The sequence below is a fragment of the Mus musculus genome, chromosome 5 (genome assembly GCF_000001635.26).
Source record: "Mus musculus strain C57BL/6J chromosome 5, GRCm38.p6 C57BL/6J".
In the NCBI taxonomy this organism is placed as follows: domain Eukaryota; kingdom Metazoa; phylum Chordata; class Mammalia; order Rodentia; family Muridae; genus Mus; species Mus musculus.
This window is the reverse complement of record NC_000071.6, coordinates 96,548,235-96,570,751: the sequence shown is the minus strand read 5'-3', so window position 1 is coordinate 96,570,751 and position 22,517 is coordinate 96,548,235. Positions and strand designations below refer to the sequence as shown.

The 22,517-nt window shown below is 41.6% G+C and overlaps 1 protein-coding gene across 2 annotated transcripts in view; it reads right to left on the bottom strand.

Annotated features, from left to right (window-relative positions):
• The window catches only part of Fras1 (Fraser extracellular matrix complex subunit 1), a 410,957-nt gene that overhangs the window by 213,982 nt on the left and 174,458 nt on the right, over positions 1-22,517 (bottom strand). For both annotated transcript variants that reach the window (XM_006534873.4, NM_175473.3), the window contains exons 7-12: positions 17,946-18,029; positions 15,866-15,967; positions 15,395-15,586; positions 10,781-10,870; positions 2,724-2,759; positions 1,172-1,319 (exon numbers count right to left, since the gene is read on the bottom strand). In XM_006534873.4, the coding sequence (XP_006534936.1) occupies positions 1,172-1,319; positions 2,724-2,759; positions 10,781-10,870; positions 15,395-15,586; positions 15,866-15,967; positions 17,946-18,029 (652 nt within the window). The remainder of the gene's footprint in view (positions 1-1,171; positions 1,320-2,723; positions 2,760-10,780; positions 10,871-15,394; positions 15,587-15,865; positions 15,968-17,945; positions 18,030-22,517) is intronic.

The following is a 22,517-nucleotide window of genomic DNA, read 5'->3' as shown; positions in this document are numbered from 1 at the left end:
CTCTGACTGCTGCGCTGACTCGAGAAAGGGGTGGAATTACCTCCTTGCTATGGGGCTTAAGCAGAGTCAGTCATCCATGCTATCAAAGAAGCTCTTCTGAAGCCTGCCATGCACAGAGAATTCAGAGATAGAGGCTATAACGTCTAAAACTAGCTATATCTTTAACGAATAGCATCATTTTTCCTTTCTCTTTCTCTTCAAAATCTTGACTCTCGTTCACACTAATCAGGATTATCCCTCGTCTTGGAGGTTAACAATCACCAAGGGGCTGTTGTCAGGTTTGAAGGTTTTCAAGGGCCTGATGTTTTTAATGCCTCATATATAGCATACTCAATATTTGTTTTGTAAAACCCAGAGAGCCAGTTTGGCCAAGGTACTGTAATTAAATATAAGGTCGCATTGCTTTTCCCTTGGCACTTCTTCAGTGGAACTCTGATTAGCCAAAACAAGGTGAGGAGGAAGGCAGATGCTACCGTGGGAAACCGGAGCCTGCAGATGGAAACTATTAATTAGGAAATACAAATGGACGAAATGCCACTTGTTTTGAGATAGGCTATGCTAGAAGAGAAGCAGAGTGGAGCTGGCCATTTGCAGAGCCTGCCAGGAACCACTAACCAGAACTAATTCAAGCCCAGGTGATTTGGAGGCACAACTGCAAAACAAGTAGATAAAATTTTCTTTTGGAAAAAATTAATGAGTCTTGAAACTTTAAAACCTCATTTGAGAAATGCAAAAGAAGCCATCTGTTTCACAGTTCACCTTAAAAAAAAAAAAAGAAAGAAAGAAAGAAAGAAAGAAAGAAAGAAAGAAAGAAAGAAAAGAAAAAAAAAGAACACTGGCAAATTTTGTAGAATTATTCCTATATTTTCAACACTAGAAGGCCAATAGGCCTTGGTGAGTCCTTCAAATTGTGGTATTTGACTAATATGATTTTTTCAAGATAAATAAGGCATATTTTATAATTAAGAAAACTAAGACACTGAGGGTCAATGACTTGCCCAAAGTTATATGGTTGTAGTCAAACAAATTCTGCAAAGATTGATAATAAGAATAATTTGTCAAAAATTAAGGAAACAAACAAACCTCCAAAAGTGAGCAATAAAAAACAAATTGGAAGAAAAATGAGAATATCTTTGAATTTTCTTGACAGGAAAATGGGACATGGACCTACCTGGTGTGCAGTCTGGACAGCATTGTCCCTTTACCACTAGGGCTAGGGTGGCCACTGGACATGGCGGGCAAGACGGTTCATAGCAAGTAACTTGAGCCTCCCGGCACTCACACAGCTTGCAAGGGCCTTCTTCCCACTTCTCCCCATCCTGTGGGAAACAGTCAAGACAGTGACGGGGAGCAGAGATTCTGAAGAGGATCTTCTGGGGTAGACCAGCAAGCCTCCACAAAGACCAGGAGATGCATGCCTTCAGCACCCGGTCTTCCCAATTTTGCCCTCAGACAGCAAGAAATTTAACAAGCATAGTTTCTCTTTCTTTGTTTTTAATTGGTTTCTTTTAATGTGCAGCATCAACGGAATGATTTTAAGCACACTCAAGAGATAAATTTTGACGTACCTTTGGGCAACCAGAATATGTAAAAAGTATTTCAAATGTGTTTCTCAACACATTTCACCCCTCAGAGCCAAAACAAAACCCACCAGGGGGCATTACCATTGCTTCTTGTACCTAGTGGTTAGCAGGCCCATTAAACACAGTCTCTATAATAAGAGGGAGAAACTTGGTTCAAACACTGTATTTTCTTGTTACAGTCAGAGTAACAAGAAAGGCATTGTATTCTCAAAATTAAAGCTTTCACAGGTCCATTTGTGTGTGTGTGAGTGTGGCTACAGATGTACCATGAGATTTCTCTCCTTAAAATATTCTTTCTGGCCAACCGAATTGTGGTAATATGTATGAATAGATTGACAGAGAATCTATACTGATTTTAGAAGCAATTTCCTTAAAAAATTGACCCTGGAAATCAGAATGAGACAAAGGTCCCTTCATAGGCTGCACTGGATTGATCAGAGAGAGGGGAAAATGAGCACATGAGGGAGTACAGTTTAAAATAAAAGTCTGACAAAATGCTTGCTGGGCTAACTAATATGAAATATCGCTAACAGTCAGCTTTTTAAAAAAAATAAAACAAAACACTTCTAATAGCACTTTTCAAAGTGAAGGGGAAATTGTGAGAAAACTGGGGGACACGGTGGAAAGAAGGAAGAGATGTTATGGGTTCTTAGATGTTCATTCACAAATCCTTAAAACGATAAGCTTGATGTCTTTAAGACAGGACCCATGGCAGTGCAGAACTAAAAGACTGGAGAAGGGATACTCAGTTGCTTGGGGAATAATTCTGTCACCATCCCTAGGAGTGATTCCTTCAATAATTTACTCTACACAAAGTTCCCTCAGAGATCAATCTGCGTTGTCTAGGATGAAAAACTAAAAGAAAGAAAAAACTAATCAGGAGGAAGGTAAAGGAGATATGTAGGTGCCCATGATTAGTAAAATGTACCTATCAGTTATAGAAAATAGGCCAAAACAAACGAACAAACAAACTCAAGTCTAGTGTATTAAAGTCTCCGTTTTCACAACACTCTTAATTTCCAACCGTAATGCCATCAAATGTAGCTATGAAAAATGCTAAGACACCAAGTCCCCCAGGGTAAGTACATGCAAATCATTATTTAAAACAACTCCAGGCACAAATTAGAAGTCCATACTTACTGGAACATGCTTAATTTCTCTTGCACTTGAAGACATCTAGGAAGAAAAAGGAATGTATTTATGATACCACTAAAAACACCATTAGGCTGATCTGTTTATTTTTCCATTAGGAGATATCCATTCCCACCAAGCAGCATGCAATTTTATTAACTTCTTATGAATAAAAATAAAATCTGTCTGCATCAAACACCATTCGAGGATGAAGACATTTTGGACTTTTTATTCTTGCTTTATGCACGAGCATGTTGGTTCAATTCTCCCTCAGCATACAGGGATTCGAGGACAAGGAATCGAAACATTTAAACGGAACTCTTGAATAGCAGTCTGCTATGGAGATTAGTGCTTATTTCTAACACTTGATTTTCCTAAGTTCCATTCGGCTTAACTTCCACAAAAAGGGATGGATGAACTAATATTATGAAATGGATCCAAACTCAACATTTCTAGGGACACATTAATTTTCTAAATTCTTAAGACAATGAAGAGGACTAAAATATCACTGTGAGACAAGTGATAACAACTTTCTAAAATTATCAATGTTTTTAACTACAGATATGCCACTGGCTGTCCTAAGAGTTTTGCATCTGTCATCTTAATAGCCCAGGAGAAGAGTACCATTTTCTTTTTTTTTTTTTTTTAGCTCTTATTTTCTTTTTTTTTTTTTTCCATTTTTTATTAGGTATTTCGCTCATTTACATTTGCAATGCTATACCAAAAGTCCCCCATAGCCACCCACCCCCTCTCCCCTACCCACCCACTCCCCTTTTATGGCCCTGGCGTTCCCCTGTACTGGGGCATATAAAGTTTGCGTGTCCAATGGGCCTCTCTTTCCAGTGATGGCCGACTAGGCCATCTTTTGATGCATATGCAGCTAGAGTCAAGAGCTCCGGGGTACTGGTTAGTTCATAATGTTGTTCCACCTATAGGGTTGCAGATCCCTTTAGCTTCTTTGGTACTTTCTCTAGCTCCTTCATTGGGGGCCATGTGATCCATCCAATAGCCGACTGTGAGCATCCACTTCTATGTTTGCTAGGCCCAGGCATACTCTGACAAGAGACAGCTATATCAGGGTCCTTTCAGCATAATCTTGCTAGTGTATGCAATGGTGTCAGCATTTGGAAGCTGATTATGGGATGGATCCCCGGATATGCTAGTGTCTACATGGTCCATCCTTTTATCTCAGCTCCAAACTTTGTCTCTGTAACTCCTTCCAAGGGTGTTTTGTTTCCTCTTCTAAGGAGGGGCATAGTGTTCACACTTCAGTCTTCATTTTTCTTGAGTTTCATGTGTTTAGGAAATTGTATCTTATATCTTGGGTATCTTAGGTTTTGGGCTAATATCCACTTATCAGTGAGTACATATTGTGTGAGTTCCTTTGTGAATGTGTTACCTCACTCAGGATGATGCCCTCCAGGTCGATCCATTTGGCTAGGAATTTCATAAATTCATTCTTTTTAATAGCTGAGTAGTACTCCATTGTGTAGATGTACCACATTTTCTGTATCCATTCCTCTGTTGAGGGGCATCTGGGTTCCTTCCAGCTTCTGGCTATTATAAATAAGGCTGCTATGAACACAGTGGAGCATGTGTCCTTCTTACCAGTTGGGGCATCTTCTGGATATATGCCCAGGAGAGGTATTGCTGGATCCTCCGGTAGTACTATATCCAGTTTTCTGAGGAACCGCCAGACTGATTTCCATAGTGGTTGTACAAGCCTGCAATCCCACCAACAATGGAGGAGTGTTCCTCTTTCTCCACATCCACGCCAGCATCTGCTGTCACCTGAATTTTTGATCTTAGCCATTCTGACTGGTGTGAGGTGGAATCTCAGGGTTGTTTTGATTTGCATTTCCCTGATGATTAAGGATGTTGAGCATTTTTTCAGGTGCTTCTCTGCCATTCGGTATTCCTCAGGTGAGAATTCTTTGTTCAGTTCTGAGCCCCATTTTTTAATGGGGTTATTTGATTTTCTGAAGTCTACCTTCTTGAGTTCTTTATATATGTTGGATATTAGTCCCCTATCTGATTTAGGATAGGTAAAGATCCTTTCCCAATCTGTTGGTGGTCTTTTTGTCTTATTGACGGTGTCTTTTGCCTTGCAGAAACTTTGGAGATTCATTAGGTCCCATTTGTCAATTCTCGATCTTACAGAGCAAGCCATTGCTGTTCTGTTCAGGAATTTTTCCCCTGTACCCATATCTTCAAGGCTTTTCCCCACTTTCTCCTCTATAAGTTTCAGTGTCTCTGGTTTTATGTGAAGTTCCTTGATCCACTTAGATTTGACCTTAGTACAAGGAGATAAGTATGGATCGATTCGCATTCTTCTACATGATAACAACCAGTTGTGCCAGCACCAATTGTTGAAAATGCTGTCTTTCTTCCACTGGATGGTTTTAGCTCCCTTGTCGAAGATCAAGTGACCATAGGTGTGTGGGTTCATTTCTGGATCTTCAATTCTATTCCATTGGTCTACTTGTCTGTCTCTATACCAGTACCATGCAGTTTTTATCACAATTGCCCTGTAGTAAAGTTTTAGGTCAGGCATGGTGATTCCACCAGAGGTTCTTTTATCCTTGAGAAGAGTTTTTGCTATCCTAGGTTTTTTGTTATTCCAGATGAATTTGCAAATTGCTCCTTCTAATTCGTTGAAGAATTGAGTTGGAATTTTGATGGGGATTGCATTGAATCTGTAGATTGCTTTTGGCAAGATAGCCATTTTTACAATGTTGATCCTGCCAATCCATGAGCATGGGAGATCTTTCCATCTTCTGAGATCTTCTTTAATTTCTTTCTTCAGAGACTTGAAGTTTTTATCATACAGATCTTTTACTTCCTTAGTTAGAGTCACGCCGAGATATTTTATATTATTTGTGACTATTGAGAAGGGTGTTGTTTCCCTAATTTCTTTCTCAGCCTGTTTATTCTTTGTGTAGAGAAAGGCCATTGACTTGTTGAGTTAATTTTATATCCAGCTACTTCACCAATGCTGTTTATCAGGTTTAGGAGTTCTCTGGTAGAATTTTTAGGGTCACTTATATATACTATCATATCATCTGCAAAAAGTGATATTTTGACTTCCTCTTTTCCAATTTGTATCCCCTTGATCTCCTTTTGTTGTCGAATTGCTCTGGCTAATACTTCAAGTACTATGTTGAAAAGGTAGGGAGAAAGTGGGCAACCTTGTCTAGTCCCTGATTTTAGTGGGATTGCTTCCAGCTTCTCTCCATTTACTTTGATGTTGGCTACTGGTTTGCTGTAGATTGCTTTTATTATGTTTAGGTATGGGCCTTGAATTCCTGATCTTTCCAAAACTTTTATCATGAATGGGTGTTGGATCTTGTCAAATGCTTTTTCTGCATCTAACGAGATGATCATGTGGTTTTTGTCTTTGAGTTTGTTTATATAATGGATTACATTGATGGATTTTCGTATATTAAACCATCCCTGCATCCCTGGAATAAAACCTACTTGGTCAGGATGGATGATTTCTTTAATGTGTTCTTGGATTCGGTTAGCGAGAATTTTATTAAGGATTTTTGCATCGATATTCATAAGAGAAATTGGTCTGAAGTTCTCTATCTTTGTTGGATCTTTCTGTGGTTTAGGTATCAGAGTAATAGTGGCTTCATAAAATGAGTTGGGTAGAGTACCTTCTACTTCTATCTTGTGAAATAGTTTGTGCAGAACTGGAATTAGATCTTCTTTGAAGGTCTGATAGAACTCTGCACTAAACCCATCTGGTCCTGGGCTTTTTTTGGCTGGGAGACTATTAATAACTGCTTCTATTTCTTTAGGGGATATGGGACTGTTTAGAAGGTCAACTTGATCCTGATTCAACTTTGGTACCTGGTATCTGTCCAGAAATTTGTCCATTTCGTCCAGGTTTTCCAGTTTTGTTGAGTATAAGCTTTTGTAGAAGGATCTGATGGTGTTTTGGATTTCTTCAGGATCTGTTGTTATGTCTCCCTTTTCATTTCTGATTTTGTTGATTAGGATTTTGTCCCTTTGCCCTCTAGTGAGTCTAGCTAAGGGCTTATCTATCTTGTTGATTTTCTCAAAGAACCAACTCCTCGTTTGGTTAATTCTTTGAATAGTTCTTCTTGTTTCCACTTGGTTAATTTCACCCCTGAGTTTGATTATTTCCTGCCGTCTACTCCTCTTGGGTGAATTTGCTTCCTTTTTTTCTAGAGCTTTTAGATGTGTTGTCAAGCTGCTAGTATGTGCTCTCTCCCGTTTCTTCTTGGAGGTACTCAGAGCTATGAGTTTCCCTCTTAGAAATGCTTTCATTGTGTCCCAAAGGTTTGGGTACGTTGTGGCTTCATTTTCATTAAACTCTAAAAAGTCTTTAATTTCTTTCTTTATTCCTTCCTTGACCAAGGTATCATTGAGAAGAGTGTTGTTCAGTTGCCACGTGAATGTTGGCTTTCCATTCTTAATGTTGTTATTGAAGATCAGTCTTAGGCCATGGTGGTCTGATAGGATACATAGGACAATTTCAATATTTTTGTATCTGTTGAGGCCTATTTTGTGACCAATTATATGGTCAATTTTGGAGAAGGTCCCGTGAGGTGCTGAGAAGAAGGTATATCCTTTTGTTTTAGGATTAAATATTCTGTAGATATCTGTCAGGTCCATTTGTTTCATAACTTCTGTTAGTTTCACTGTGTCCCTGTTTAGTTTCTGTTTCCACGATCTGTCCATTGATGAAAGTGGTGTGTTGAGGTCTCCCACTATTATTGTGTGAGGTGCAATGTGTGCTTTGAGCTTTACTAAAGTGTCTTTAATGAATGTGGCTGCCCTTGCATTTGGAGCGTAGATATTCAGAATTGAGAGTTCCTCTTGGAGGATTTTACCTTTGATGAGTATGAAGTGTCCCTCCTTGTCTTTTTTGATAACTTTGGGTTGGAAGTCGATTTTATCCGATATTAGAATGGCTACTCCAGCCTGTTTCTTCAGACCATTTGCTTGGAAAATTGTTTTCCAGCCTTTCACTCTGAGGTAGTGTCTGTCTTTTTCCCTGAGATGGGTTTCCTGTAAGCAGCAGAATGTTGCGTCCTGTTTGTGTAGCCAGTCTGTTAGTCTATGTCTTTTTATTGGGGAATTGAGTCCATTGATATTAAGAGATATTAAGGAAAGGTAATTGTTGCTTCCTGTTATTTTTGTTGTTAAAGTTGGCATTCTGTTCTTGTGGCTGTCTTCTTTTAGGTTTGTTGAGGGATTATCTTCTTGTTTTTTCCAGGGCGTGGTTCCCGTCCTTGTATTGGTTTTTTTCTGTTATTATCCTTTGAAGGGCTGGATTCGTGGAGAGATAATGGGTGAATTTAGTTTTGTCGTGGAATACTTTGGTTTCTCCATCTATGGTAATTGAGAGTTTGGCTGGGTATAGTAGCCTGGGCTGGCATTTGTGTTCTCTTAGTGTCTGTATAACATCTGTCCAGGCTCTTCTGGCTTTCATAGTCTCTGGTGAAAAATCTGGTGTAATTCTGATAGGCTTGCCTTTATATGTTACTTGACCTTTTTCCCTTACTGCTTTTAATTCTATCTTTATTTAGTGCATTTAGTGTTCTGATTATTATGTGTCGGGAGGAATTTCTTTTCTGGTCCAGTCTATTTGGAGTTCTGTAGGCTTCTTGTATGTTCATGGGCATCTCTTTATTTAGATTTGGGAAGTTTTCTTCAATAATTTTGTTGAAGATGTTTGCTGGTCCTTTGAGTTGAAAATCTTCATTCTCATCCACTCCTATTATCCGTAGGTTTGGTCTTCTCATTGTGTCCTGGATTTCCTGGATGTTTTGAGTTAGGATCTTTTTGCATTTTCCATTTTCTTTGATTGTTGTGCCGATGTTCTCTATGGAGTCTTCTGCACCTGAGATTCTCTCTTCCATCTCTTGTATTCTGTTGCTGATGCTGGCATCTATGGTTCCAGATTTCTTTCCTAGGGTTTCTATCTCCAGCGTCGCCTCACTTTGGGTTTTCTTTATTGTGTCTACTTCCCTTTTTAGGTCTAGTATGGTTTTGTTCATTTCCATCACCTGTTTGGATGTGTTTTCCTGTTTTTCTATAAGGACTTCTACCTGTTTGGTTGTGTTTTCCTGTTTTTCTTTAAGGACTTGTAACTCTTTAGCAGTGTTTTCCTGTTTTTCTTTAAGGACTTGTAACTCTTATCAGTGTTCTCCTGTATTTCTTTAAGTGAGTTATTGAATTCCTTCTTTATGTCCTCTACCATCATCATGAGATATGCTTTTAAATCCAGGTCTACCTTTTCAGGTGTGTTAGGGTGTCCTGGATTGGGCGAAGTGGGCGTTCTGGGTTCTGATGATGGTGAGTGGTCCTGGCTTCTGTTAGTAGGATTCTTACGTTTACCTTTCGCCATCTGGCAATCTCTGGAGTTAGTTGTTATAGTTTTCTTTGTTAAGAGATTGTTCCTCTGTTGATTTTGTTACCCTCTATCAGCAGGCGTGGGAGACAAGCTCTCTTCTCTGAGTTTCAGTGGTCAGAGCATTCTCTGTAGGCAAGCTCTCCTCTTTCAGGGAAGGTGTACAGTTATCTGGTGTTTGGACCTCCTCCTGGCTGAAGGTGAAGGCCCAAAACAGGATCTTTCCCAGAAGCTGTGTTGCTTTGGCCAGGAACGTGGCCAGTTGTCTGGAGTCGAAGATGTCGCCGCCTGAGAAGCTCTGTGGCTCTTGTCCGGAAGGAGGCCGGCCGTCTGGAGCTGAGGATGGCGCTGCCTCAGAAGCTCTGTGGCTCTTGCCGGGAAGGTGGCTGGTTGTCTGGAGCTGAAGATGGCGCTGCCCAGAAGCTCTGCGACTCTCGCCCGTCCCAGAAACGGCTGGCACTCTGTATTCCACACGGTCACCCGTGCAGCCTGCCCTCCGCGGAGTCCCGGAGCCAAGAAGGCTCCCGCCGGCGCCTGTGCCACAAACCTCTCAGGCCGGGCAGACCCCCGTGCTCTCACCAGGAAGGTGGCCGGCTGTCTGGAGCTGAAGATGGCGCCGCCCAGAAGAGTACCATTTTCATCCGCACTACATAAGAAGGGACCTTGCTCAAGATCACAGTATGCAGCATAAGGGGGATTCAAACTTATAGCCTACTTTGTTGACTTACATCACTCTCTTAGAATGTGGTGACAGATGTGATTAAGAGCTGTTAGTTTACATTGAGACCAGTCACAGCACCGATTCTCAATGGTTACAACCCTATTCTGATTGGTCAGCAAAACCACTGTATTTATGATCAATGAACATAGGTTAAAGAACACGATAAATCTGTCAACATCCCAAAATCCTAGGAAAAATATGGGCTTTAAAACTAGGGCAGTGCTGGAGAGATAGTTCAGTTGGTAAAGTGTTTCCCACATAAGCACAAGCCCTTGAGTTAGATCCCCAGTAGCCACATTAAAAAGCAGGGTATAGCATGTGTTTGTAATCCTTGCACTCTGTAGACAGACACAAGCAGATTCCTCAAGCTCACTGGCCAGCCAGCATATTCATTTGGTGAACTCCAGACCAATGAGAAACCTTTTCTCAAAACAAAAACCAAACCAAAACAAACAAAAACCAAGGTAAGTGTCCTCTCAGGAGTGACATCCAAGGTTTACTTCTGGCCCCCAGATGCATGTGTAAGTGTGAGACAAAGTTAAAGGGATAAAGGTAATTATTTTCTTTGACACAAGGAGAAATAATACTTGAGAAAGTGGAGTTTGACCCCACATTCAATCCATCATTTCTTCTATTTATTAAGTGGGGAGTGTGTTTGGTGTGTGTGTGTGTGTGTCTGTCTATCAGTCTGTCCATCCGTCTGTCTGTCTGTGTCTTCTCTATCTGTTTTCTCATACTATAAATATCTTCCCCCAAGAGCAGACTCTACTTGATGCTTTCAGTCTGCCTGTACCCAGTACATAGCACATTCTTGAAGCACATATAATAGTTTGCTGGGAAAAAAAAAAAGAAAAAAAAAGAGTGGGTCTAAAGATACTGGGAGGTAATAATAGAGCCCTTTATTGGGTTAATTTTGATCTATTAATTTTAATAGTGTTTTGTTATTAACCTGATACTCACAGTCTCTGCCTTCTGTTCATAAATACAATAACCATTCCTTGAAATGCATTCTGGGCAGCATTTTCCTTCTAAGTGAACTAATTCTTCACCCTGTAGGGATAAGAGGTGCAGTGTACACATCAAATTAACATCTCCAGGTAGCAGTGCTAAATTGAGAAGCAGCTGGGTTCCTGACTGGAATGAGAAGCCCCACACACTCTGGGCTTCAGCCCATTGCTTATTTGTGTGTGCCCCACCCCCACGGCCCATCCACACCCACACCCATACTGGACACCCACTCTAGCTGGCTCCCTCTGGAATGTCTCCTGAGAGTTCCAGTGTATTCTCCAAGTGCATTTTCCTCCCATATTCTCAGGACTCGTGCATGTGCTCTGTTCTCTCCACCCCATAATTACCTACCTACCCGTGACCAGAAACAGCAGTCATGGCAATGTCATAGTACAGCCAAGACAAGTGGCAGGAAAGGCTCACACTATCTCAGATTCTTACAGTCAGGATGTGTAGCCTTAGTGTCAACAAAAGCATGCAAATCGAGCCAGTATTTGAATATCAAACCAGAGGGATCCTTTTATGTACAGATGTAGAACCAGGCTAACGCACAGCTAACTTTTGTTTTAATTACAGGAGGAAGAAAAGAAATGCCACATTTTGAAGACACATGTTTGCTCACAGTCTTCCCACTTTAATAATCTCAACTTAATTTTTATTTCAAAAATAATGAATGCTTGATGTTTTTAAAAAATCTAAATAATTCTCTGTAGATGAGAAAGTTTAAATTCCACTGCAGCCCCCACAGTCCAGAGAATATGCTACTAAATCACAAATTCTGCTTGCAATTTTCTTTATATAAACAATAATATCTAATATTCGCTGGCTGGCTGCAGAGTGTTCTTCAAAGCACTGCCTACTTTCTAAGGACTCATTTAGTTTCTGGAGAGTGATATATTTCTTTCAATATTTAATATTCAACTTGGGGGCTTTATATTGAATTTCAAAGTTTAGGAACCATATTAAATAGAAACAGCACTGTAAAATTAAATACTCGTATGAAACGATGATAGCTTATGTTTAAAACACTATATTAAAGAAAAATAGATTGTAAAAGGATTTGTTGTCTTTGGGTTGTACCATTAGGAGTGGATTTTAGGCTCTCTTCTAGAGTCTTCAAGATCTGCTAAACAGAATACACATTTCCTTTTTAATGAAGAAAAACATAAATTTCTAAAACAAACACAAAACTGTATGAATGGCTATAACACTGCACAATTCCTAAAAGTTATTTCAAACAGAAGAGATCTATATGGATTGTTCTCCATCAAAATTCACACCAGTCAGAGGCCAGCAGAGAGCAGTGGGTGCTATAGGGATCGGGCGTATTTACATATAAATTGTTTTGCAGAAACAACGAATCAGCTGTGGGGAAGGCATCACTGAGGATCAGATTGGAATTTTGCTTTCAAAGCATATAAAAGGGTTTATATGTGTGTAATCTAAGTTGCTTAAAACAATATTTTGAAGCAAGACAGAGTATACTTCTGTTAAAAAGAAAAGGCAGAGCAGAGAGTTGCTAGAGACCTCCCACAGCCCATAGCGAGAAGAAGGTGGCTGTTCTGAGTCTTCACACAGGGCAGTGAATAACAAAAAGCCCTGTTCCTGGGGAGCAAGGATTCAGCCTGTGTGAGGTAGGAAGGTCTAAACAGCTTTACTATTTATAGAAGCCTGGCTGTCCCCAAACACGCCAGCTTATTGTTGTGGGGAACATGCCAACTAGCTTCTGACTTGGGCTTTGAATAGAACTAAATTGTGAAACAAACTCATTCATTTCACGTTGAAGTGTGTTCTCCATATCAAACGTGCTGCACCTCCTTGGCTGAATACCTAACCCCTAGGGAACAATGACTCTGGAAGTCAATTTAATGCGCATTAGCACAGGATGGCCTTTTTTTGAGGTAGTTTTCCTCTGAAGGCTCCCCAGCTATGCATGCCTTCCCTCTTCAGTAGGCTGTGCTACAGGCCATTCCTCCCAGCACAGTACATCTCTGGAGTAAACAGTAGGCCCTTTTAAGAAGAAAGCAATAATGTGATATTGTCATCTGAATTTTACGTTGAAAGACATTATAACACCTGGAAATATGAAATCAATCATATTGTGCTAGTCTACCATTGGTCAATTTATGTTTCAGTGTCGAGGGTTTTTACTGAATACATCAAAGACAAGGATCATGCCATATTCTCCTTCAAAAAAAAAAAAAGCAAAAACAAAAACTGTGCATTGATTCAAGAACATTGGTGCTGATTCAATAATAAATAGCAATGGAGAGCAAATATGATTCTGTCATCTGCAGAAACTGAGATTTCTATAGCCTTGTGTAGATCCGTGACACTAATACCTAATACATCCTTGGTCTCCAAGATTAGAAGTCAAATAGACTTGATATTTTCAAGAGGGCCTCAGACAGCAGGGTGGAACTGACTGGAAGCCCCAGCAGTGGAGACACAGCTGCCTCACAGTTATTTCCCTCAGGAGATCTGAGGGCATCTAACTCATATTCCATAATCCTTGGTGCTCCTGCGGACCTCCGAGTAGAATCATTTCTGCTCGTGTATCTGGCTTCCCACAAAGCCCAGGAACTCTCAAGGTCATCGTACGTCTTCATTGTTTGATCACCAGCGATATAAGCAGAGTAGAAATTAAGAAGCTATTAGGATAACCAGGCTTTAACAAGGTCATTAACCAAAGCTAATTTCAGAATTATGGTATCTAAAAAGAGGCCGAAGGGTATTTTTTTTCTTCCTCCTTAAGATTCTATTTTGGGCTGGAGAGATGGCTCAGCGATTAAGAGCACTGACTGCTCTGCCAGAGGTCTTGAGTTCAATTCCCAGCAACCACATGGTGGCTCACAAGCATCTGTAATGGGATCTGATGCCCTCTTCTGGTGTGTCTGAAGACAGCTACAAAGTACTCATATAAATAAAAAATAAAAAATAAAAAATAAATATCTTTTAAAAAAAATGATTCTATTTTGGTTTTGGTTTCACTACTGGCAGTAATTCCAGCTTAGAATCTACTAACTTACACAAAATTGGGGGTATGTGGAGACACTCTAGAAAAAATTAAACATCTGGGGAAACAGGCCATGGGCTTCAGAACCTCAATCCTTAGAGGCAAAGGTGGGGAGCACAACAGAAAACAGATTAGGGAGCATGGCTCTCTCACCTCCAGAAGCTTCTCCTCGTTGTCCTCAAGGACACACAGAGAGCCCAGCTAATACCACTGTGGTAAAGTGGGCCAGCAGACCCAGAGGGATGCCGCCAGAGGGGACAGTGGGCTCTGCTCCTTTTCTCAAGGGAGGTTGAGAGTGGGTGGTTGAGAAGCCCAGCAGGCCAGAACCACCTCTCACCATTTTTCACAAACCTTGGAATAGTCAATGAGTTAAACCTTGAAGTATAACCCAGCACTGTCAGATACAGAGGCAAGGAAGCCCCACCCCAGACAGCAAGAGAAGGAAAAGGCCCTCTTCAAGTTTCCTGTCATCTCCTTCCAAGCATTCTGACTCCTCTCACATAAGGAAAAACAGAAATGAAAAGGCATGGGGGTGGTAAATAAATCTACGGGAAGGCAAGACCCTCTCTGCTTGAGTCTGTTTCAGCTCTGCCAAGACCTGGATGTGGGAGGCGAAGTGAAAAATATCAATGCTGTGAATGACAGTCTTGTTTGAAAGCTTGCCTCTCTTTAGGCTCAGTGCTGGAAATGGCAGAGAGGAACCAGAAAGAAAAAAGCCTCCGCTGGCCCCTGTGCCTCAGATCTCTGTAGCGTCCCTGTATCCTCAAGTTCAAAACCCCGAGGGAAACTGGAGGGGCGGATGGGAGAGGCCAGAGGAGGAAAAAACTTTTAAAGCAATTTTTTTTAAAGTCATGGGTCAAAATTAAGTTCAAAGGGGGGGGGGGGAGTAATTTCCCTAAAATATACATGTGAAACCAGGCAGAGCCAGCTAGAAATTCTGCAGATAGTGGAAGTTAACAGAAGCCATACCAGTTAATTGTCTATGAGGTTCCCTTGCTCTATCTTAAACACACACAAACACATACATATATACATATACATATGCATATACATATGCATATACACACATATATACATATATACATACACACACACACACATGCATATATATATATTCCCAGTCCACAGGAGGGCTCACGGGTATCTTTTCTACTAAATTCAGCCAAGATGCTTAGAGATAGAGCCAGGCCCCAGGCACACCTGCAGACTGCCGCTTCAAGGCCAGAGCAACAGGGCAGTCCGCTACCCATGAGGGCCAGCTGTACAGACTGATAGGCTAATGTCCTCCATCATGTCCTTCCCTTTATGCTTCTGGCTGAGTTCTTCTAATCTGAACAGATGCAGTGATAGCTAAAGGCTCTGGGGAGTGTTCCAAGCTAGTCTGAACAGACAGTGACATTCACTTCCTATCCCAGCATCTCCGTGCTCAGAGACCCCTGGAAATGTGAGCAATCCTCCTGCCATTCTCTCTGCTGCCAGGAAGGAGGGAGCACCCACCATCTGCTGGGAGGAGCTACCACGGAGGAAATGAAAATGACTTCATGTCTTACCAGGGCACAGGCCACCTTGGCACACTCTCCTGTCTGGCAGGTCACTTGGCCTTGGTCGCACATGCAGAACTCACAGGCCGAGCCCTTCCACATTTCATCCTGGTACCGCAGGACCCCACCAGATGAGCAGCTCCTGTCAGGAGTCGCACATTCCTCACAGCACTGCCCATGATGCCGGGCTCGGCCTTGACCCTGGAGAAACAGAGAATGGGAAGGAAAGGGCAGTCCAGTCAACAAGTGGCAGAGACACAGAACGTTGGTCATGTGTAACGCAACCCCTCCTGAACCAGGGGAGGCAGTTCTCCACCTCAGCTCTCCTGCTGGGAGGCAGGCCCTTTATATCTTTATACAACACTCCGCATTCTCTAAAGCTTCTGATTCTATCAAAAAAGGATGCAATAGACTAAGAACTGCATTTCTTAAATGGTCCAGAGTCAAGCTTAGAAAAGAGAGGCACATGCTTTCAAATACCTTTGCACATCTCAGTGGAGGGCACACCTGCTTGTGACACCTGACCTGTCCCTGGTCACACATACACAGGGTACAGGCATCTTCTTTCCACTGTTCACCATGCTGAGAGAGAAAGGGGGAAAAGGGAGGGTGTCACGTCAAATGCCACATGCATCTAACAAAAGCTCAGGCACTTACTTTCTCGCTACATTTCCTGTTACCTACTTTCCTGTGTTTTCATGCATTAGCATTGAACACGTGTCTGAGAAGCAAAACTACTTATGTAAAAAAGGCCTCTAAAAGAAAAGATAATGAATTTTAAAATATATTTGCATTTGGATGGCATGGATGGAATCTATTGAGGGTCACTATGTCAAGCGTTTAGATGACCTGAGAATGCTGAGGCAAACTGGAAGCCCCTGTTGGTTGACTCCTTTGTGGAGTCCTTAGGACTTCTTTGCCATGAGCTTCCCTGTACCTAGGGTATAGTTTTCCCAGGTTTGCTCAAATGCTGGAGGTCAAAGAAATTACTCTCCAGCCATGCCTTTCTTTCACCAGCCAGCAGCAATGCTATGTGTGAGCATGGGCTTTCTAGCAATGTAAAGTCATCCAAGGGACATCAGGGAGGCATAGTTAACCCATGTGAAGGTAACACCCAGACCTGAAATCATCTCTCCCGCAGATTCCTCCTTACTGGACATCTTGTTCTCTCAAACAAATATTATTGTTTTGGTTACTTTTACTGGGGCATTTCTGGTACTTGCAGCCAAACAGATTCATATACTTTCACAGCCCATCTCTTGAAGGAAAAAGAAACTTAGTTCAAACGTGTCTAATAAAAATATCGAATGAGAACACTCTGGCAAACTGGACATACACAGCAGGGACAAAAGTGCTTCCCACTGGTGGAGAAATGTCTCAGTGACTTAGAGCACTGGTTGCTCTTGTGGAAGACCTGGGCTTGTGTCCTAGCATTCATATCACAACTACCTATAACTCCAGTTCCAGGGACCCAAAACACCTGGTATGCACATGGTGCACACATACAGACACATAAAGGTTCACATACAGAAACATTCAGGCACACACACACAATGCACACACACACAATACACACACACACACTAAAACAAATCTTAATTTCAAAGTTTTTTTTCCCAAATAGTTATTTCATTCAGATTTTAAGAGAACCACCTAGAATTAGTGAGACTCTGTTTCCAGATTCCCCACTGACTGCCACAATCCCAATATCTACTTAGCTTTTCTTAGAGTAGTGAATAAGAAACAAATAATCTGAGTTTACTTTCGTATATGTTTACTGCTTCAGAATAATATGACTTTTGGTTATATCACATATATATATGATATATAGCTATATATATCATATATATGATATTGTTATATCTCACATATAATATATCATTACATCATAAATAATATATTATCACATCACACATTACATATGTGCATATTTTATATGTATATATATACATATATATATATATCTTGAACACCCCTAGGACAGAGCATGTATTCATTCACTCAATTTGCTGAAGTCTCCTTCATTTTATACTACTGTGGGTTAGGCATGGTTGTCTAGACTGTTACAATAGTTATCACTGAGTTTGCAGTTTACTTTCAGTCTTTCAGTGGCTTGAGCTATCTACTCTGCCATCCCTGAGTTTCTTCCCAGTATAACACAGGGGTGTGCTGTCTCTGGATATCAGTGAATAAAACTTAATGAAAGAGCCAGCCAGCCCCAGATTCTTGAAACTCAGCATAAACAATCAGTGAGCAATCATTGCCCCTCTCCTTGTCAGCGTGAATGTGAACAGTAAGTTTTCCCAAGGTTCATGAACAAGGGTTCTGCTTGCCAGCACATTCTTTAATATTTTAATCCCTTTCAGCTTAATTTTTTTCATAAAGGCTTTTCATGTACTGAAGGAAAAAAGCCCATTTGTGTACTAAGTTACTAATCCTGGCAACAACTCAGACATGAGGGTTGGGGGTGGGGGGCGTTCTGCGGTTGGGAGGCATGGGATAGAAGTGTGAAGACCTTAAGTCAGGACACCCACACCCACGTGCAGCATGTGGCGGTTACCTCGTACACTTGGCCAGCTGTAGAGCAGGATCTCGCTGAGCACTGAGAGCAGCATTTTCCAGGGACTCGGACAACAATTTCATCCTTGACACCCAGAGAGGGACAATTCATCAAAAGAAGGTATTAATCCACATCAGTAGGGAAATCTAACTCACAGCCATCTCAGCCACAAGCTACAAGCACCCAGTACAGCAAATCCTGTCACTGAGCATTCAATGTAAGCCAGGGCTCGGGCAAGTGACAGTCTCCCCACTTAGAAAAGTGTGTGCATGCCAGACATGGTGGTGCACGCCTTTAATCCCAGCACTCCGGAGGCAGAGGCAGGCAGATTTCTGAGTTCAAGGCCAGCCTGGTCTACAAAGTGAGTTCCAGTACAGCCAGGGCTACACAGAGAAACCCTGTCTCGAAAAACCAAAATAAATAAATAAATAAATAAATAAATAAATAAATAAATAAATAAATAAAACAATATATGTCTTCTCCAGGCATATCCAGCATCCTGCTCATGACTCTCTGAGATAGATGGTCTTATCTTGCCTTAAATGAGAACACTCACAATAGATAGGTTGTGTAACTTGCCTAAGATTATATGATGTTAACTGACTGCTCATGTTAAATGATTGAACAAAAAACCCTTCAGAGTCCTAATCATGAAAGAATATGTGTACTTCTGACTCACATCTAAACTTGAATGAAAAGGTATCCCCTTCCTAGATCAGCTGTTTCACTATGTGTCTGTATCTTGATTTAAGCCATATGTTTATATCAGAGTCAGAGATGTCCTTAATACAAGCAAGAGTCAATCATCCTCTAGAAACCTTGGATCAGGCATTGAAGAGAAATGTGTCAGAGATCCTACACCTGGAGAACCATCCTCAACTGCCTTTTCTCTTTGTCTTCTTCTCTACCAGTACGGCCAGTACCCAAGAAATGTCAGGCACTCATCTCTGTTGTCATAGCAATGGTATCCTTCCCAGATGACAGAGTCACCTTCTCATTCATCCCACAGCCTTCTTCACTGTCTGGAGGAAGAATCAATTAGAAGGTAGAAAAGGATGAGAACAAACTAAATTGTCTTGACTAAGAAGTGATAGTCACTACATAGAAGTCAGAACCTTCCAAAACAATCATCCCATTTTCTCTTATGAGAAGGAGAAACATATTTTACTCTCATAGCTACTCTGTTTTCCATCTGGAGGAATAAGAAAGCCAGCATACCTGAGATGGAAGGGGAGGGGTTCTATGATGTCAACCTTTCATGGAAAGTGCCAGTAATACACCTCTACAATCATTGAGCACAGTCACACATGGCCATTCAAGTTTCTGTATTATTCTCTGATAGGCTTGCTGCAAATGCCTAAACCACTGGAACTAAAGCAGCAGCTGGCTTTTCGTTTGTTTGTTTTGTTTTGTTTTTGTAGCGACGATATCTTCTTATTTTATACATAAAATAGTATGACCATTGATGTTCAACAGAATATGTGAAGACTGGATAGGTCCTGAGAAAACTGATCATTTCTTGACTTCAGAATTCCTCAAAGAAATTTTGGTTGACAAACTGAAGTAGAGACATACATCACCGCACTATCCAGCAACTTCACTACAGTTAACAAAAAATGAACTAAACCATGATCATTCCTGTCCTGAGTAAGCAGACTTGGTATTAAGTCTTCTGTAAAGACTCGTGTGTGTGTGTGTGTGTGTGTGTATGTTTATAAGTATGTGCACATAGGTGTGGAGAATCACCACAGAGGCCAGAATTCACATCCCCTGGAGCTGCATGGGTAGTGAGAAGAAAACTCAGGTGCTCTGCAAAAGCAAGAATCATGGCACCACCTCCCCAGCCCAATCTATCTTATCCAACATGGGACAACCATAGCCACTAAAAGACTTTAACACTATACTTTCAGATGCCCCTTTCAAATGCATGATCTTACTTGGCCCAGTACAGTATGGACTATGAACCATATGCATCTTACCACCTATCTTTAAAATAAAGTTTTATTGGATTATGGCCACATAGCCATATACCTATATATATTACCTATCCTCTTTATGCTATGATGGCAGAGCTCAATAGCCATTTTAACTGTACAGCACACAAAGCTGAAACTACTCAATCCTTCGCAGAAAGATGTGTGCCCTGGCTCTAATATAATAGCGTCCATAATTGTAAAAATTCTGTACTAGAAAATATGGTGAATGAGATTACATTTGGGGAGGTAGAGTTACCAGGAAGGTTATATTGGATTATGGTTGCCCTTAAATAAAGACTCTTGTGATAATGAAGTTTACAGTGCATTGTGTTTGAGAGCTCTTGACATAATACCTATCTATCACAGTTCTTTGAAGAATACCAGAGTGATGCTGCCACAAATAAAGTAGAAATGACAGCCATCTTCCCATCATTGCCAGGAATTTACTGACTATAAGACACTGTGTGGCCTTTTCTCGCTGTGTAAGTAGAAGCACAAATAAGAGTCATCCTGTTCTCCTAACCCCCAGCCTGTCTGGATCAAAGCTTGGTCTTTATAAACTGCTATGTGAGGCGAGCAGGGTGGCAGCCCCGGATTCTCAGTCTTTCATAACTTTCTTTCTACACCTAGCCAGAGCCCATAATATCAGCAGCATGATATAATGGGGAGGGTTGTTAAGGGGATCACAGAAAGTGATTAAGAAGCTGGGTGGCTAAATGTTAAAGCCACAGTGAGAGAAACGGAAAAGGCCCTTGGGACCACACTGCGAACCGGAGGCGAAGGTCTCCATTCTTGTGTTGAGAATGTGAGTAGATCAGGCAGCGGAAATGGGAAAGATCTTATCTCAGCCCAGCACAGCCACACCAAGTGAAAACAGATCAGAGCCCTGAGCACCTGGCTCCACACTCATGAGTATGGAGTGGAGGGCAGGCCACTACTGTGGCAGCATCCAGTCAGTAAATAAGGAAAGATTTCTCTTGGTCAAGGATGAAAAAAGGGTGTGGGGGGGGCAAACGCCGAAGAATAGATGATAGGAAAGGAAAATAACTCCCACTCACTCTGAAGCCAAAGCTGTTTACGGAGAGCTGAGTACTCCGTAAGGCAGTCAAAGGAGAACCATGGAAATGTATTAAGTTTTAATGGACTCGCCAGCGTTCATAGAGAGAAAGACCCAAAGAAACAAACTCCCATGCTTTCTCTTTCCTCTTTGTTTCTTTTCTTCTATTCGCTGTCTCTTGCGCTGTGACCCTGGGCTTCCTGTATGCTGAGAATGGTCCCTACGACTGTCCGATGCTTCTTTCAGTAGGCCTGATGAGGAGTGGGTTACTGGGGCAGGGTAAGGAAGCAGAGCGTGTGGTCTAACGGTTATAAACAAGAGAGCAAACGTGGTCTCAGTTTCTCTGTTCTCTCATCTCTGCATCTTCATAGTCCTGGAAACCATAAACATCAACTTAAGAAGTTCTCCTCCTATGCGGCTGCAAACCCCTTCAAGTCCTTCGGTCCCTTCTCTAACTCCTCTATTAGGGACCCCTCACTCAGTCTAATGGTTGACTACTAACATCCGCCTCTGTATTTGTAAGGCTCTGGCAGGACTTCTCAGGAGACAGCCATATCAGGCTCTTTTCAGCATGCACTTCTTGGCATCCACAATAGTGTCTGGGTTTGGTGACTGTATATGGGATGGATCCCCAGGTCAGACAGTCTCTGGGTTGCCTTTCCTTCAGTCTCTGCTCTACACTTTGTCTCCATATTTGCTCCTGTGAGTATTACCAGACCCCCCACCCCCACCCCGCAGAACTCCGAGGGACTAAGCCATCAACAAAGGAGTACACTTGGCTCTAGCTGCATATGTGACAGAGGACGGCCTTGTCATGTATCAATGGAAGGAAAGGTCCTTGGTCCTATGAAGGCTCGATAGATGCCCCAGTGTAGGGGAATCGAGGGTGGGGAGATGGAAGTGAGTGGGTGGGTGGAGGAAACCGGGAAAGGGGATAACGTTTGAAATGTAAATAAAGAAAAAATATATATATATAAAAGTTCTCCTCCAAGTTGAAGAAAGAGACCAGGTACTAAATGAGAGAATGACTGATATAAAGTAGAACAACCAACAGTCATAGATATTTCTAGAGAAAGAAAAATTGGAATAGAAATGATTCACTAGCACCAAACTGGAAAAACAAAACCATCCAGAGCACTGGGGTACAATGGGAAAGGGCTCTATATTGAAAGTGAACAATTAGCTACGGACGCGTAAGGCTTCATTCAGGTTAACTACAGTCAGCCATCTTAGTTATTTCCACCAATCTGCCTACCAGATGAGCCTGGCACACACCCCAATCCCCTTTAGAGAGCACCATTCAATTCACCAAGCCTGTATGCTGACCACTGCCATCTGATACATTGCTAGGCTTCAAGAAGGGCTACACACATTCTGATGTGGCCTGCAGTCATTTAGGTTCACAAGCAAAAGACTTTGTCCTGTCTCAGAATGTAGGAATACACCTGCCTTGCTGAAACCCAAGACACATTCTGTCTCTAAGTCCTCAGTGAACTCCACTTTGTGTGATCATGAATCTGTCTCTCCATTTTCCATGGC